General features: G+C 41.0%; 2 protein-coding genes across 2 annotated transcripts in view; one reads left to right on the top strand and one right to left on the bottom strand.

The window, feature by feature from the left end:
• Positions 1-5,515: 5,515 nt before the first annotated feature.
• tm2d2.L (TM2 domain containing 2 L homeolog) lies at positions 5,516-10,314 on the bottom strand. Its single transcript, NM_001094853.1, is given in 4 exon segments — positions 5,516-6,755; positions 8,423-8,538; positions 8,711-8,798; positions 10,109-10,314. Coding segments are annotated over 4 exon segments (597 nt in total). The 5' UTR covers positions 10,288-10,314; the 3' UTR covers positions 5,516-6,541.
• A 725-nt stretch (positions 10,315-11,039) lies between these two features.
• Positions 11,040-13,320, top strand: part of adam9.L (ADAM metallopeptidase domain 9 L homeolog) — a 54,000-nt gene continuing 51,719 nt past the window's right edge. The window contains 1 exon segment of the mRNA NM_001085604.1: positions 11,040-11,300. Within this exon segment, the coding sequence (NP_001079073.1) occupies positions 11,210-11,300 (91 nt within the window). The 5' untranslated portion in view covers positions 11,040-11,209.

Raw genomic sequence — 13,320 nt, 5'->3', positions numbered from 1 at the left:
GCACACAGGCAGATTTGGGGAGATTAGTCACTCTGGTGACTAATCAGCTCTTCGTCGGGGCGACAATCGCGCTGAACTGCTTTCCCCTACCTTCCTGCCGGCCATAATGGAAAATCGCCAGCGGGATGGCACTCGCAGCTCTTCATTTTCCGAACTCGCCCGAAATTGCACTTTTGACGACTTAGAAAAACGAAGAGCCACGAGTGCCATCCCACTGGTGATTTTTCTTTTTTTTTTAATTTACTTTTTATTGGTATTTCAGATTACAATCATGCAATGTTAAGACCAACGTTGGGATTTACAGCAAAAAAAAAAAAATTCATTATAGCCGGTAAGAAGGTAGGGGAAGGCAGTGACTAACCTCCCCGAATCTGCCCATGTGCCCTAAAACCCTAAAAACAGAACAATGGGAAGGTAACCAGATAATAGCTCCCTAACACAAGATAACAGCTGCCTGGTAGATCTAAGAACAACACTCAATAGTAAAATCCAGGTCCCATGGCGACACATTCAGTTGCATTGAGTAGGAGAAACAACAGCCTGCCAGAAAGCATTTCCATCCTAAAGTTCTGGCTCTTTCTGAAAGCACATGACCAGGCAAAATGACCTGAGATGCACCAATATTACAAATAAAAAAAACTTGCTGGTTCAGGAATTAAATTTTATATTGTAGAGTGAATTATTTGCAGTGTAAACAGTGTCATTTAGAAATAAAAACTACATCATAAAAAGCATGACATAATCCCTTTAAGTCTACAAGAAAACCATGTACTGTACAGTAAACATTAAATAAATCCAATAGGCTGGTTTTGCTTCCAATAAGGATTAATTATATCTTAGTTGGGGTCAAGTATAAGCTACTGTTTTATTATAACAGAGAAAAATGTTAAAAAATTTCCGGATATCGGATCCCATACGTGTAGTTTATAAACTCGCTCACACAGCAGCGAATACACAGACAGAAAGCTTCATATGGATAAGCGAAGGAAGGCGGTGGGCATACTCTCTCAGCCTCGCGGCACATTCCTATGTAAATCAAACTGTGCTAAATTAACAGTGGAAATTCTGACACGCGAATGGAAATAGTTTGTTCGCAGTGAGTTTCAGCATGTTTCACGTTTGTTTCAGTTTCAAGACTAATAGCAAATGACTTATGGATCTGTGTCTAAATTTTAGATCGGCCAATAAGCTGTTTGATTTAAAGGGGTGGTTCACCTTTAAGATAACTTTTAGTATGTTATAGAATGGCCAATTCAAAGAGACTTTTTTGGTCTTAATTATTTATTTTTTTAATTTTTTTATTCCCCTAAGATTTATCAAGTAACATGACATTTATATTCTATATATATATATATATATATATATATATATACTGTATATTGTGAGTGGGTCCCTAAGCTCATTAAGTGACAGCAGCACAGAGCATGTGCAGTGAATCAGCAGAAAAGAAGATGGGGAGCTACTGGGGCATCTTTGGAGACACAGATCTTTACTGCTAAAGGGCTGTGTTTTCCTTGGGCTGGTACAGAAGGACAAAACGTAGGGGCAGGTTTATTTAGGGACGAGTTATGTTTTCCACTAAAAAATCGAGTTTTCAAGTTGATTTTTCAGTCATACATTTCAGTTAAAAAAAAAATGTTTTGCCTGCGTCAAGTTTTTTTTTTTGTGCTGGCGATGGCATTGACGCTGGTGACAATTCAGACGCCAGCGGCGGACGCCCATTGATGGCGAATTGTCAGCGGCTTCAAAATCTGCGTTTTGCGAATTTTTCGCCCGGCGAAGCGAAACTAAATGCCCCATGGGGGCAGCCAGCTAAAAAAGGAGAAAAGGCTGTGGTAATGTTGCACATAACAGATAAACCCTGCCCAATACAATGGTGTTTTATGTGTTATCTGCTATGCAACCTGTGCAAGCACACAGCTTTTACCAGTGCATGCTAACAGTATATTATATTAATTACTTTAAAATGCTTTATATTTTGGTGTTACTGTTCCTTTAATATTCCGACATATTCTGAAAAAGGAAATCATTTGTAAAAATGTGATTATTTGGATAAAATCGACGGCAGACGGTTATTCTGTAATTCGGAGCTTTCTGGATAGCGGGTTTCGAGATAACGGATCCCATACCTGTACGAGGGGGCCTATATCCTCCACCCAGCTCTTATGTCACATGTTGTGTCTATCTATGACAGGCTACAAAGAACCCACTGAAAGATAAATATATATCAATAGAGAAAAAGTATTTTTTCCAAAAATGCTGTTGCAATTTAACCCTTCGCTTGCCATGAGTGAAGCTGGCAACATAGGAAAATTGGTCCAACACCATCGTTTCTGTACCACATGTTTTATATAATCCTATATATAAGTGATGTCATAAAAGACAGTCTAGTAGCACAGCGACCAATCCAGCGTTTACTTTCGGACAGGTATATTCTACCTGCTCATTGGCTGCCAAACTGTCAATTAGAGCTGGCTGACGAAACAAAATAAACGGAACAGGTTAATATCGCCACCTGCCTATGATAGAGGATAGTGCAGCTGATGTGTTCAGCTCTCTACAGTTGTCCATCCTTTGGGGCAAATTTACTAAAAGGTGAAGTGATTAACGCGAGCAAAGATTCACCACCGTGACGTCATTTCGGACGCATGCGGTCGCTGGCGTAACTTCGCTAGTGAAGGAGATAGACTCTATTGGTACTTTGCTCCCTAACGCCTGCCAAATTTGTGTTCTGGCGAATGGACGTAACTACGCAAATTCACGAAGATTCGGATTTTATTGAACGTTACCTCTTGCGCCAGACTTGCCTTCGCCACCTCAGACCCTGCGAAGTGCAATAAATTAGATAGGAGCTCCTCAAAAAATAGTTGAAAACGCTAGAGTCTTTTACTTTTTCAGGGTAACTGGCTTCCCCCCTACATTTCCTAACATATGGCACATAAACTATACACTGGGCTCATGTGTAGGGCAATATAACAACTCTATTTTATTTTATTAAGGTTCCCTGGGCTTGTGTAATATAATGTATTTGCTGCAACATATACGTCCATTGTACTTTAACTTCCCCCCGTATGCAAATTAGCCAACGCTAGTACAACTTTGCTTCGCTTGACGCAGTAACGCTAGTGCAACTTTGCCAGCATTCGGCGCCCTGGACACAAATTCGGATTTTAGTGAATTATCGTTGTCCTGACAAATCTACACCTGGTGAGGTGTGGCGCTGTGCGCTGTGAGCGAAGACGCCGAATTTTCGGAGGTTAGTGAATTTACCCCATGGTTTCTGGACTGGGAGAGATCGAAGCACAGACATTCCTCTCTATAAATGAATCTATAAAACCTGGGCCATATTGTTGTTCCATGCCTGTACTACACTGCACAATACGTCAGCACCATATCAAAGGTTATAACATTAATAAAATGACCATTTCATTGCACAGTGATCTCTATTATGAAGCAGGACTTCTCTAGAGACCTAGACCCTCCCACTCCCAGTTCTCCCCCCAGTGTTATGCACTGCTTTTGACTTTTAGATTATTACATGGTACAGGTATGGGACCTGTTATCCAGAATGCTCGGGACCTGGGGTTTTCCAGATAATGGATCTTTCTGTAATTTGGATCCTAATACCTTAAAGTGGTTGTTCACCTTTAAATTCACTCTTACTATGATGTAGAGATTGACATTCTGAGACAGTATGCAATTGGTTTTAATTTTTTTACTATTTTTTGGGTTTTGAGTTATTTAGCTTTTTTGTCAGCTGCTCTCCAGTTTGCAATTTCTGCAATCTGGTTGCTGGGGTCCAAATTCCCCTAGCAACCATGCATTGATTTGAATAAGAGACTGGAATATGAATAGAAGAGAGCCTCAGTAGAAGGATGAATAATAAAAAAAAGTAGCAATAATGTTTTTTTTTTTAGATGGGGTCAGTGACCCTCGTTTGAAAGCTGGAAAGAGTCAGAAGAAAAAGACAAAACTCAAAAAGTACAACAAAAAGCTCAGTCCAAGACTACGCCCGCACTCAAAAGATGTGAATATTTTTAAGTACAACGGTCTATGAAGGGTTTCCTTTAAAGGGTTGTTCAGCTTTAAATTATTATTACGTATTATTAGAGAGCCAACATATTGTGCAACGCTGTAAAATTAATGTGTTTCTACAAACAAATCACATTAACTACATAAATAGAACATACAGAGACACATACAGAACAACCAGTGAACTTTAACATGATGTAGAGACTGATATTCTGAGACAATTTGCAATTGTTTTTTCTCCCATTATTTGTGGCTTTTGAATTATTTAGCTTGTTATTCAGCAGCTCTGCAGTTTGCAATTTCAGCAATCTGGCTACTCGGGTCCAAATTACCCTAGCAACCATACATTCAGGGGCAGATTTATCAAAGGTCGAATTTCGAAGTGAAATATACTTCGAAATTCGACCATCGAATGGCTATACTTAATATCGAAGTCAAAGTTTTTTTTTACCGAATCAAACCGAATCCTGGATTCGGTGCATCCCTAAAGAAAAGCAAGGAATTTTGTGGCAGGTACAAGAGCTGTGCATTGCATGCTGATTGGTGTGTATAGTCAGTGCGCCAAACAATTTAGCCATTTTCAGCAGGATTCGACTGAATCCTCCTGCCCAGCCGAACCAAATTTGCATATGCAAATTTGGGTTGGGGAGGGATTTCACGTGACTTTTTGTTACAAAACAAGTAAAACGTTTTCCCCCTTCCCACCCCTAATTTGCATATCCAAATTAGGATTTGGTTCTGCAAAATCTTTCGCGAAGGATTCGGGGATTCAGCCGAATCCGGTGCATCCCTACAAACACTAGGGGGTAGATTTATCAAGGACCAATTTTTTTTATGGTCAAAACTGTCAAATTCAACTAGGGAGTTATTGAAATTTGATTCAAGTTTTTTTTATAAAAATTCTAATTTAATTTTCAACATTTATCATACTCGATTTAGGCTATTCTTCACCTAAAACCTGCCGAATTGCAGTCCAGGAGACGTCCAAGGATCAATTTTGAGTTGTTTGCAGCCTTCCTGACATTTGATTTTATTACCTCTAATTGAGTTTTTAAAATTTGAATCGGATTCGATTCGCGTTTTCGGGGCGATTCCATCCATCAGAGTTTAAAAAATTTGATTTTTTTTTTTAAACAAGTTTCGATTGGTCTAATTTCGAATTTATGGGAGTTTTTAAAAACTCCCATGGATTCGAAATCCGACGTTTGATAAATGTGCCTCTAGGAGTCGCTGCAGACAAAGCTCAATGCCTTTGAATGATAAAGTTTCTCTGCAGCAAATGTCATTGCTGAAGGTGATAAAAGGTAACAAGTGTTCGTCCCTCCCCTCAACATCAATAACATATAAACACTTCTTGTAACAGCACACCCCCTTGTTTTATAAAATGCTACCCCCATTAAAATGCCACAAATAAGTACAGCTATAAAAGTACAACAAATGCACAAGCATCAGGAATAACAAAAGACTGACAAGGTTAAAGCAATGTGTTAATTATAATTTATATGAAATTGCATTCAACGTACTACTTATTTACATCATTGTACATTACACAAGGATCAGTGCAAATCCAGGTACATACTCTGTTGATATAGTCACAGACAAAGATGTAGAAAGCCACCCCATAGAAACCATAGGCCAGAGAGTAAAACTCTGTCCTTAAAGAAGAACTAAACCCTAAAAAAATGGCATATTTTATATAATGAACTTACTAGCAGCAATGATCCAGGACTTCAAACTTGTCACAGGGGGTCACCATCTTGGAAAGTGTCTGTGACACTCACATGCTCAGTGGGCTCTGAGCAGCTGTTGAGAAGCTAAGCTTAGAGCTCGTCACTAATTATCCAGCAGAAAATGAGGTTGGTCTGTAATAGAAGCTGATGCTACAGGGCTGATTATTAAATTCTGATGCTAATTGCACTGGTTTCTGTGCTGCCATGTAGTAATTATCTGTATTAATTACTAATCAGCCTTATATTGTGACATTTCTATTCTATGTGTACTGTATATTGTGAGTGGGTCCCTAAGCTCAGTAAGTGACAGCAGCACAGAGCATGTACAGTGAATCAGCAGAAAAGAAGATGGGGAGCTACTGGGGCATCTTTGGAGACACAGATCTTTACAGCTAAAGGGCTGTAGTTGCCTTGGGCTGGTACAGAAGCGCAAAACATAATGTACAAAATCACCAGCCTAATTATTTAGTTAGGCTTTAGTTCTCCTTTAAGAGGGAGAATAATTGCCTACAGCCAGTCTGATATCTGGTGGCCTCAGTAGTCACAGGGCTGAATTTTGCCCCTTGGCAGACTACAAAGGCTTTAGATACAATCCTCCAGTTGTAACTATTTGAAGGGCAATCAGTTGGATTTTAGTTTACAAAACTGTGTTTAAAATTCTGTATTTGGCATAAATTCCCTGGTAGGGAAGCCCGTGATACACTCTCCCGGTCTTCTTTCTCCCCCCGTCCTGAGATGTTGTCGCAATCCTACAGAACGGATGATCCTCAAGGAGAAGGTCAGTAGATGGTGCACCAGTTGCTGTTGTCACTTGGCATGAGACCCCCGGTAATGAGCAAAATAAGATCCACAAACCACCAGATTCCCAACCCCCCCAATGTGAGGAGCTTGCCCACCGCTGTGCCCGTGTGACCCAAGCAGAAACGATCGACTCCAAAGCAGCCAAGGAAGAAGGAATACAGGAGGGTAGTGATGAAATAGTGTCCTGTGTATCTGGCGAGACAAGAGATATTGATGGACATTTGATAGAGGCTTCATATGTTAAAGGGGAATCATCCCGAAAATGTTATATAAGCTTCAGCATAGTGAAATAAGAAACTTTGTAAATACAATCAATTAAAAATGTTGTACCGTTTCAGAAATAATCAAGTTTATCTTCACTGTTCCCACTCTCAGCGCATACGGGCAGATTAGTTACCTCTTCTTCGGGGCGACAATCTCCCCGAACTGCCTTCCCCTACCTTCCCACCGGCTATAATGAAAAATCATTAGCTGGGTGGCACTCGCGGCGCTTCGTTTTCCGAAGTCTCCCGAAGTATTTCAGATGACTTCAGAAAATGAAGTGCCGCGAAGCTCCCTGAATCTGCCCGTGTGCCCGTACCCTAAGATATATTGAATCTAACTATCAATGAATATCTGACACCCAACTGCTGCATGAAGACAGAATGAGGAGAAACCGATGCTGAAAGAGGGACAGTTAAGATAAACTTGATTATTTCAGAAAACAATGCAGAATATTTAATTGATTATATTTACAAAGTTTCTTATTTCAGTATGATGCTTACCTTAAATTTTTATTTTCGTGATAGTTCCCCTTTAATCATATACACTTATCAAGATCATTAACCCAGCAATCTAAAGTGCACATGCATTAGTACAAGAGCTTATTCCACAGACACTGCCAATGCCTCCAGGGCTGGAGATGTTTATTGAACAGCGTGCATGACATTCAAAGAACTTACAACGCATAAGACAGGGTTACTAGGTAATAGCAGGTGTACAGGACGGCCGACTCTTGTAGTAGTGTTTGGCTTTGGGAATGCTATTACAACACGGATAGAGGACTAGTTAAAACATTTTGTACAGAGATTAGTTGAGTAGTACATCCTATAACTAAGTAGAGGGCTGCAAAGCATCAGAGACAGGATAGGTATGTCTGTAATGTTATCCTAAATATATAGTTACTGGTAAGAAACCATTCAAAGCCAGATCTACCCACTTTATTTTCATTAGTAAAGGGATTCTGTCATGATTTTTATGGTGTAGTTTTAATTCCTAAATTACACTGTTTTCATTGGAAATAATTCACTCTACCATATAAAATGTCATTCCTAACCCAACATGGGTATTATATTATTTGTAATATTGGTGTATTGGCGCCATTTCAGGTCATTTTGCCTTGTCATGTGCTCAGAAAGAGCTGGTGCTGCACTATGAAACTGCTTTCTAGCAGGTTATTGTTTCTCCTACTCAATGTAACTGAGTCATTGTGGGACATGGATTTACTATTGAATGCTGTTCTTATATCTACCAGGGAACTTCTTTTATCTGGTTACCTTCCCATTGTTCTGCTGATTGGCTGCTGGGGAGGGAAGGGAGAAGGGTGATATCTCTCTGACTTGCAGTAAACAGTGACTGAGGTTTATCATAGCACAAGTCACATGACTGGGGGCAGCTGGGAAACTGACAATATGTCTAGTCTCATGTCAGATTGCAAAATTAAATGTAAAAAAATCAATTTGCTCTTGGATTTCAGTGCAGAAGTCTGCTGGACCAGCACTATTAACTGATGCACTTTGAAAACATGTTTTCCCATGACAGTATCCCTTTTCCTGTGTATTCTTCTTATTTAACTGGCGGAATAGTTCATGGCCACTTACTTAATACAAGGTCTGTTCCCTCGCAGAAAAGAACGAGAGCCGTCACATTCTATCCCATCTAAAGCCCGGCACATCACCTGTGTGTGCTCCACATCACCATATGCCTGACCTCCGAACTGCAATTGTAAAAAGAACATAAAATCCGTGACAATACAAGTAGAAGGCCATCTCCCACAGCAATGTCCCTGCTCATCACCTTTTTATTTTTGTATTAATGTCTTTATTAACTTTTTCCAGACATGAACCACATAGTATGTGTCAGATTAATAACTTGTAATAGCTCATCACCTTCTTACAGCCATATCTAAGCTCTTGCTGTGCAGTTCCATTACCCATGTGGTCCACGGGATCATCACACTCTACAAATTCTTCTGGCCTGAGAGGAAAAAAAAAAAAGGACAATACATACATATAGGATGCCATCAAGTCCCTGAATTTTACATGAAAAAGACTTAAAAAGGAGGTATTGCATGAGGAAGGTTCAGCACATAAACAGATGCAGGAGTAGATGATAGAGTGCGAACCAAGCGAAGACTGGGATCTATGTTGTGACATTATAGGATGAAGCACAGCAGCTGTAAAGTCAGGGTTATAAAACTTTTTCCGCCAAAAGGTACTAGGTTTGTCCATAAGCAGTAACCAGTAAGTGGTACCTGCTGATTGGTTGCTATGGGTCACTGCCCCTGGGCAAACAGTGCCTTTTATTACATAACCTCCTTAGAGATGCTGTGTTCCTGATTTGTCAGCTGCTGGAAATGAGATGCATTGTGGGTGGCCAGGTATCCTCAGAATTAATAGCATTACAAATGAATGTAATAGTCCATGGAGCCTAGAAACTATAGGGGTTAAGGTGGTCATACACTGAGAGATCCGCTTTGGCGATGTCGCCAAACGAGCGGATCTCTCCCAGATACTTTGACGTAGTTGGCCAGCTTAAATATATTGCAATATATGGACAAACAATCCCTGTTTTGTTTAAAGGGTAAGGCATTTTTCAGTAGCAGTATGCACAAAATGTCTCTGTCTTAAATATATTGATAATGGGTTGAGTACAGAGGAATCTTGTATTTGTCTATATGTATTTTGTGGTCACACCCTCATTGCACCCCCGCCTAATGATTTTAAAAACTAGTGGTGAGCACAACTTTCCTTTGTTTGTTATAGTTATACAGGAGCAGTGACCAGCTCCATGTTGTAGCTCCCACCCCCTCCAACTATAGTCAGGTGATCCCACTGGTGTCTAATAAAAGGGCAGCCAAGTTTGGGAGTTTTACTTTGAAAGCAGCTAGTAAGTTGCAGGTAAAACGTATTCGTCCCTTTTATAAAATGTATAATGAAGCAATAGAATTCTTAATGAATCAGATAAAATTGAGCATAGGACTGGCCAGATATGGGATGACTTTGACGTAGTTGGCCAGCTTAAATATATTGCAATATATGGACAAACAATCCCTGTTTTGTTTAAAGGGTAAGGCATTTTTCAGTAGCAGTATGCACAAAATGTCGCTGTCTTAAATATATTGATAATGGTTTGAGCGCAGAGGAATCTTGTATTTGTTTTATATATATATATATAGTGGAAGGTTAAAGCAGGGGCCACAACAAGAGCCTCCCTCCCCTCAGTCCAGGTACAGCCAAGACGACAGCGATTTCCTGAGGTGAAATGTAAAAAAGCGGGTGACTCACAGGTAAGAGCACAAGACTAGAGGTCCCAGAGGGTCCCTGGCCTCCGGAGCGGCACTAACGTTGATGTCCGGGTAGGTTACAGGGCTGGTGTTATTCTGAGAGGAAATAAGCGAGAAGGTGAGCAACAGGCCCTGTCCGCCCAGCAGCAGGTACCCAAGAGGCGGTACGGGCCACCGCATCTTCACTATACTAGCACAGCCTCCGCTGCGGCCTGAAAACCATTGCTCGGCTTCTTCCGCCAGTACTCTTAACCAATCACTGGTCAGCGGCACAACGTCAACGCCGCCTTACAGAATCAAATATGGCGTTCCGAGAATACTTCTTCCTATAGCTCTGAGCCTATACGAAGCCGTAGATAGGGTCACGTGCACCATTCGCCTTTAGAACCTTATAGCCGGAGGGTTTAGTTTCCGTAGCAACGGATGAGCTTTTCTAATAGGCTTAGAGAAAATGACACAAATCAATACGGAATCGGGGATGATCTGTTTCCTTTTATATACACACACTTTCAATATATAGTGGTGTTAAAAATTATCTCATATAATTGATATACAAATTTACTCGATGTATTCCCATTCTGGCATGGGAAAGGAACGACAAAACCACACGAGGCTCGTCTTTGGGCTTTTGCAGCAGTTGAGGCAAGAAAGCAGCAGATGGCGCTGCGTCGTAACGTCTATAGACGGAATAGGAAGGCGACGCGCTTGCGCGGTGAGCACGTTGAGGTCAGAGCGTGATCAGCTGAGCCGAGTGCGGTGTGTGTATCTTTCCCAGAGCCCGGGCAGAGGCGGGACTTTGTGGTTATCTGGGAGTGGGGACTCGGGTATAGTAGTACATGCCTGGAGGGGGAGGCAGAAGAAGGAAGTGCAGGGAAAGGAGTTACGAGGAGTGTGTAGGGGGATCCTCTTCCAATAGGGGCACAGTCAGAGTAGGGGCCGCATATATTACAGTATAACAAGGGCTCTGCCTGCTGCAGGCCTGGCATGTACAATTTAGGGGTTTAACAGGGACTCCCCCCGTCTAATTTAGTTTGGTCCTACATACTGATCTAGTGGGACTGTGAGGCCAGACTGCTGCTGCTGCTTCATTCAGTGGATGTAGATGAGGGGACACCCCATGGCTTCTACCTGCCCATCTCAGCCCTTCTCTATAGGGATCTGTCTGATATCAGCCATCTGCACTCTCATCCAGGGTAAGGCATATTCTCCTTTATTTACTTTATCTACTTTATCTACAATATCTACTCTCCCAATGCTTGTAACAAGAGGCTAAGCACTCAATACATTTGGATTCTGTTCTTAAACTATACTTCTGGGGTTAAATACCGACTGACGTCCATCAAGTTTAAGTTTCTGCGCAAGTAAATCCTTCTCAGCTCCTTTAGATTGTAAGCTTTTATGAGCAGGGCCCTTTAATCCCTCCCTGTGTAATTCTCTAACCCTTCTTTGTTCATGTATTGTCAGACCCCTGGCTGTTATCGTTATAAGACACTGTGTAATCTGTATAAATAAGTTATAATGAAGTACGTTCTATACACATAGGAACCATACGTGGGGTGCTGAACCAGAGCAGTTCCTTAAAGTAACCAATCAGATCATCGCTTTCATTTTCTCACCTGTGGCAGACTGCTGAAAGCTGATTGCTGATTGGTTGCTGTTGTCAACTTCTCTTGTGCGTTTACATTCGTAAATCAGCCAAGCATTTTCTTGTCTATATCATCATCATCATCATCATCATTTATTTATATAGCGCTGTCAAGATACGCAGTGCTTTACTGCAGTTATAGCAAACAGGGAATAAATGGTGGCTAACAGACAAGGATTACAGAGTACAATGGGGTTTAAAAACTAAAAGGTTAGGGTACAATTGAGACATTAGGATTATATAAACACTTTGTCATTTTTGATACAGCAATGATTAATTAAGGTACAATGAATAGGCCTCTTTAAACAGATGGGTCTTTAAGGAGCGCTTGAAAGTTTGGAAGGAAGGAGAAAGTCTGACAGCTTGTGGCAGAGAGTTCCAGAGAAAAGCAGAAGCCCGAGAGAAGTCTTGTAGACGAGAATGGGCAGAAGTGACCAGAGGAGAAGTGAGGCGAAGATCAGAAGCAGAGCGTAGGTTTCGTGAAGGAGTGTATTTGGAGATTAGAGATGAAATATAGGGAGGGGTTTCATTATTAAGGATTAATGTCACTTACTACACGCGTGGGGTTATCGGCGTTATGGAGTCCTGCTTGAAAGAGCTTGCAATCTAAATGGTGATTGGGAGGTGAAACAGTTAAACTAGTCATGCAAGGTCACCAAATGAGCATAGGCCTCCAACATTCTGGGCCAATGATCTCACCATATTGGGTTCCTGTGCAGGTCTGTTGGAAGAGGAGTGCATTATCATATCAGTGCATTCCCTGTCTAATGGGATTTAAACTAGGGATGCACCGAATCCACTTTTTTAGATTCGACTGAACCCCTGAATCCTTGGCGAAAGATTCGGCCAATTACTGAACCGAATTCCGAATCCTAATTTGCATATGCAAATTAGGGGTGGGAAGGGGAAAGCATTTTGTAGAACAGGCCATTTAGGGCTCCTATTTGTATTAATAAAAAGTCACGCGATTTACCTCCCTGCCCCTAATTTGCATATGGAAATTCGGATTCGGTTTTGCCTGGCAGAAGGATTTGGCCGAATCCTGCCGAAAAAGGCCAAATCCTGGATTCGGTGCATCTTTAATTTAAACCTGATCGATAGATATTGGACAGTCAGGGAGGGCTCATGCACAGGTAGATAAACTGCTGACCTGCTCTGAAGGGGCCAAATCAGCTGCTTAAATCTGCCCATGGCTGGTCTGCTTAAAGGGATTGTTTACCTTTGTAGGAACTCTAAGGAGGTCATTTACAAAACTCCGAATGCAAAAATCACGAAAAATTCTGGATTTTTTTTAAAAATAAAATCAGACTTTTAAAAAATCACGAATTTTTCTGAATTTATTAAACCCTGAGGACGGGAAAAGTCAGAATCAGAAAATCCAGCATCTCAGACCTGAAGTCCCAATGATTTTTTTTGATGTGCGCTGGGTTTGGTGCAATACCCCACAGTTTTCGCAGTTTTTGGGCAAAAAGCATAAGAAATCTGAGTTTTTGGGTGGAAAATCCAAAAAAATCATGGAAATAAGCGTCAAAAATTCGAGCAGATTTTATCAGAGTTTGTAGCAGAAA

Source organism: Xenopus laevis, chromosome 3L (assembly GCF_017654675.1).
Source record: "Xenopus laevis strain J_2021 chromosome 3L, Xenopus_laevis_v10.1, whole genome shotgun sequence".
Lineage (NCBI taxonomy): Eukaryota > Metazoa > Chordata > Amphibia > Anura > Pipidae > Xenopus > Xenopus laevis.
Note: the sequence above shows the minus strand (reverse complement) of the source record. Positions and strands in the feature narration are given on the sequence as shown.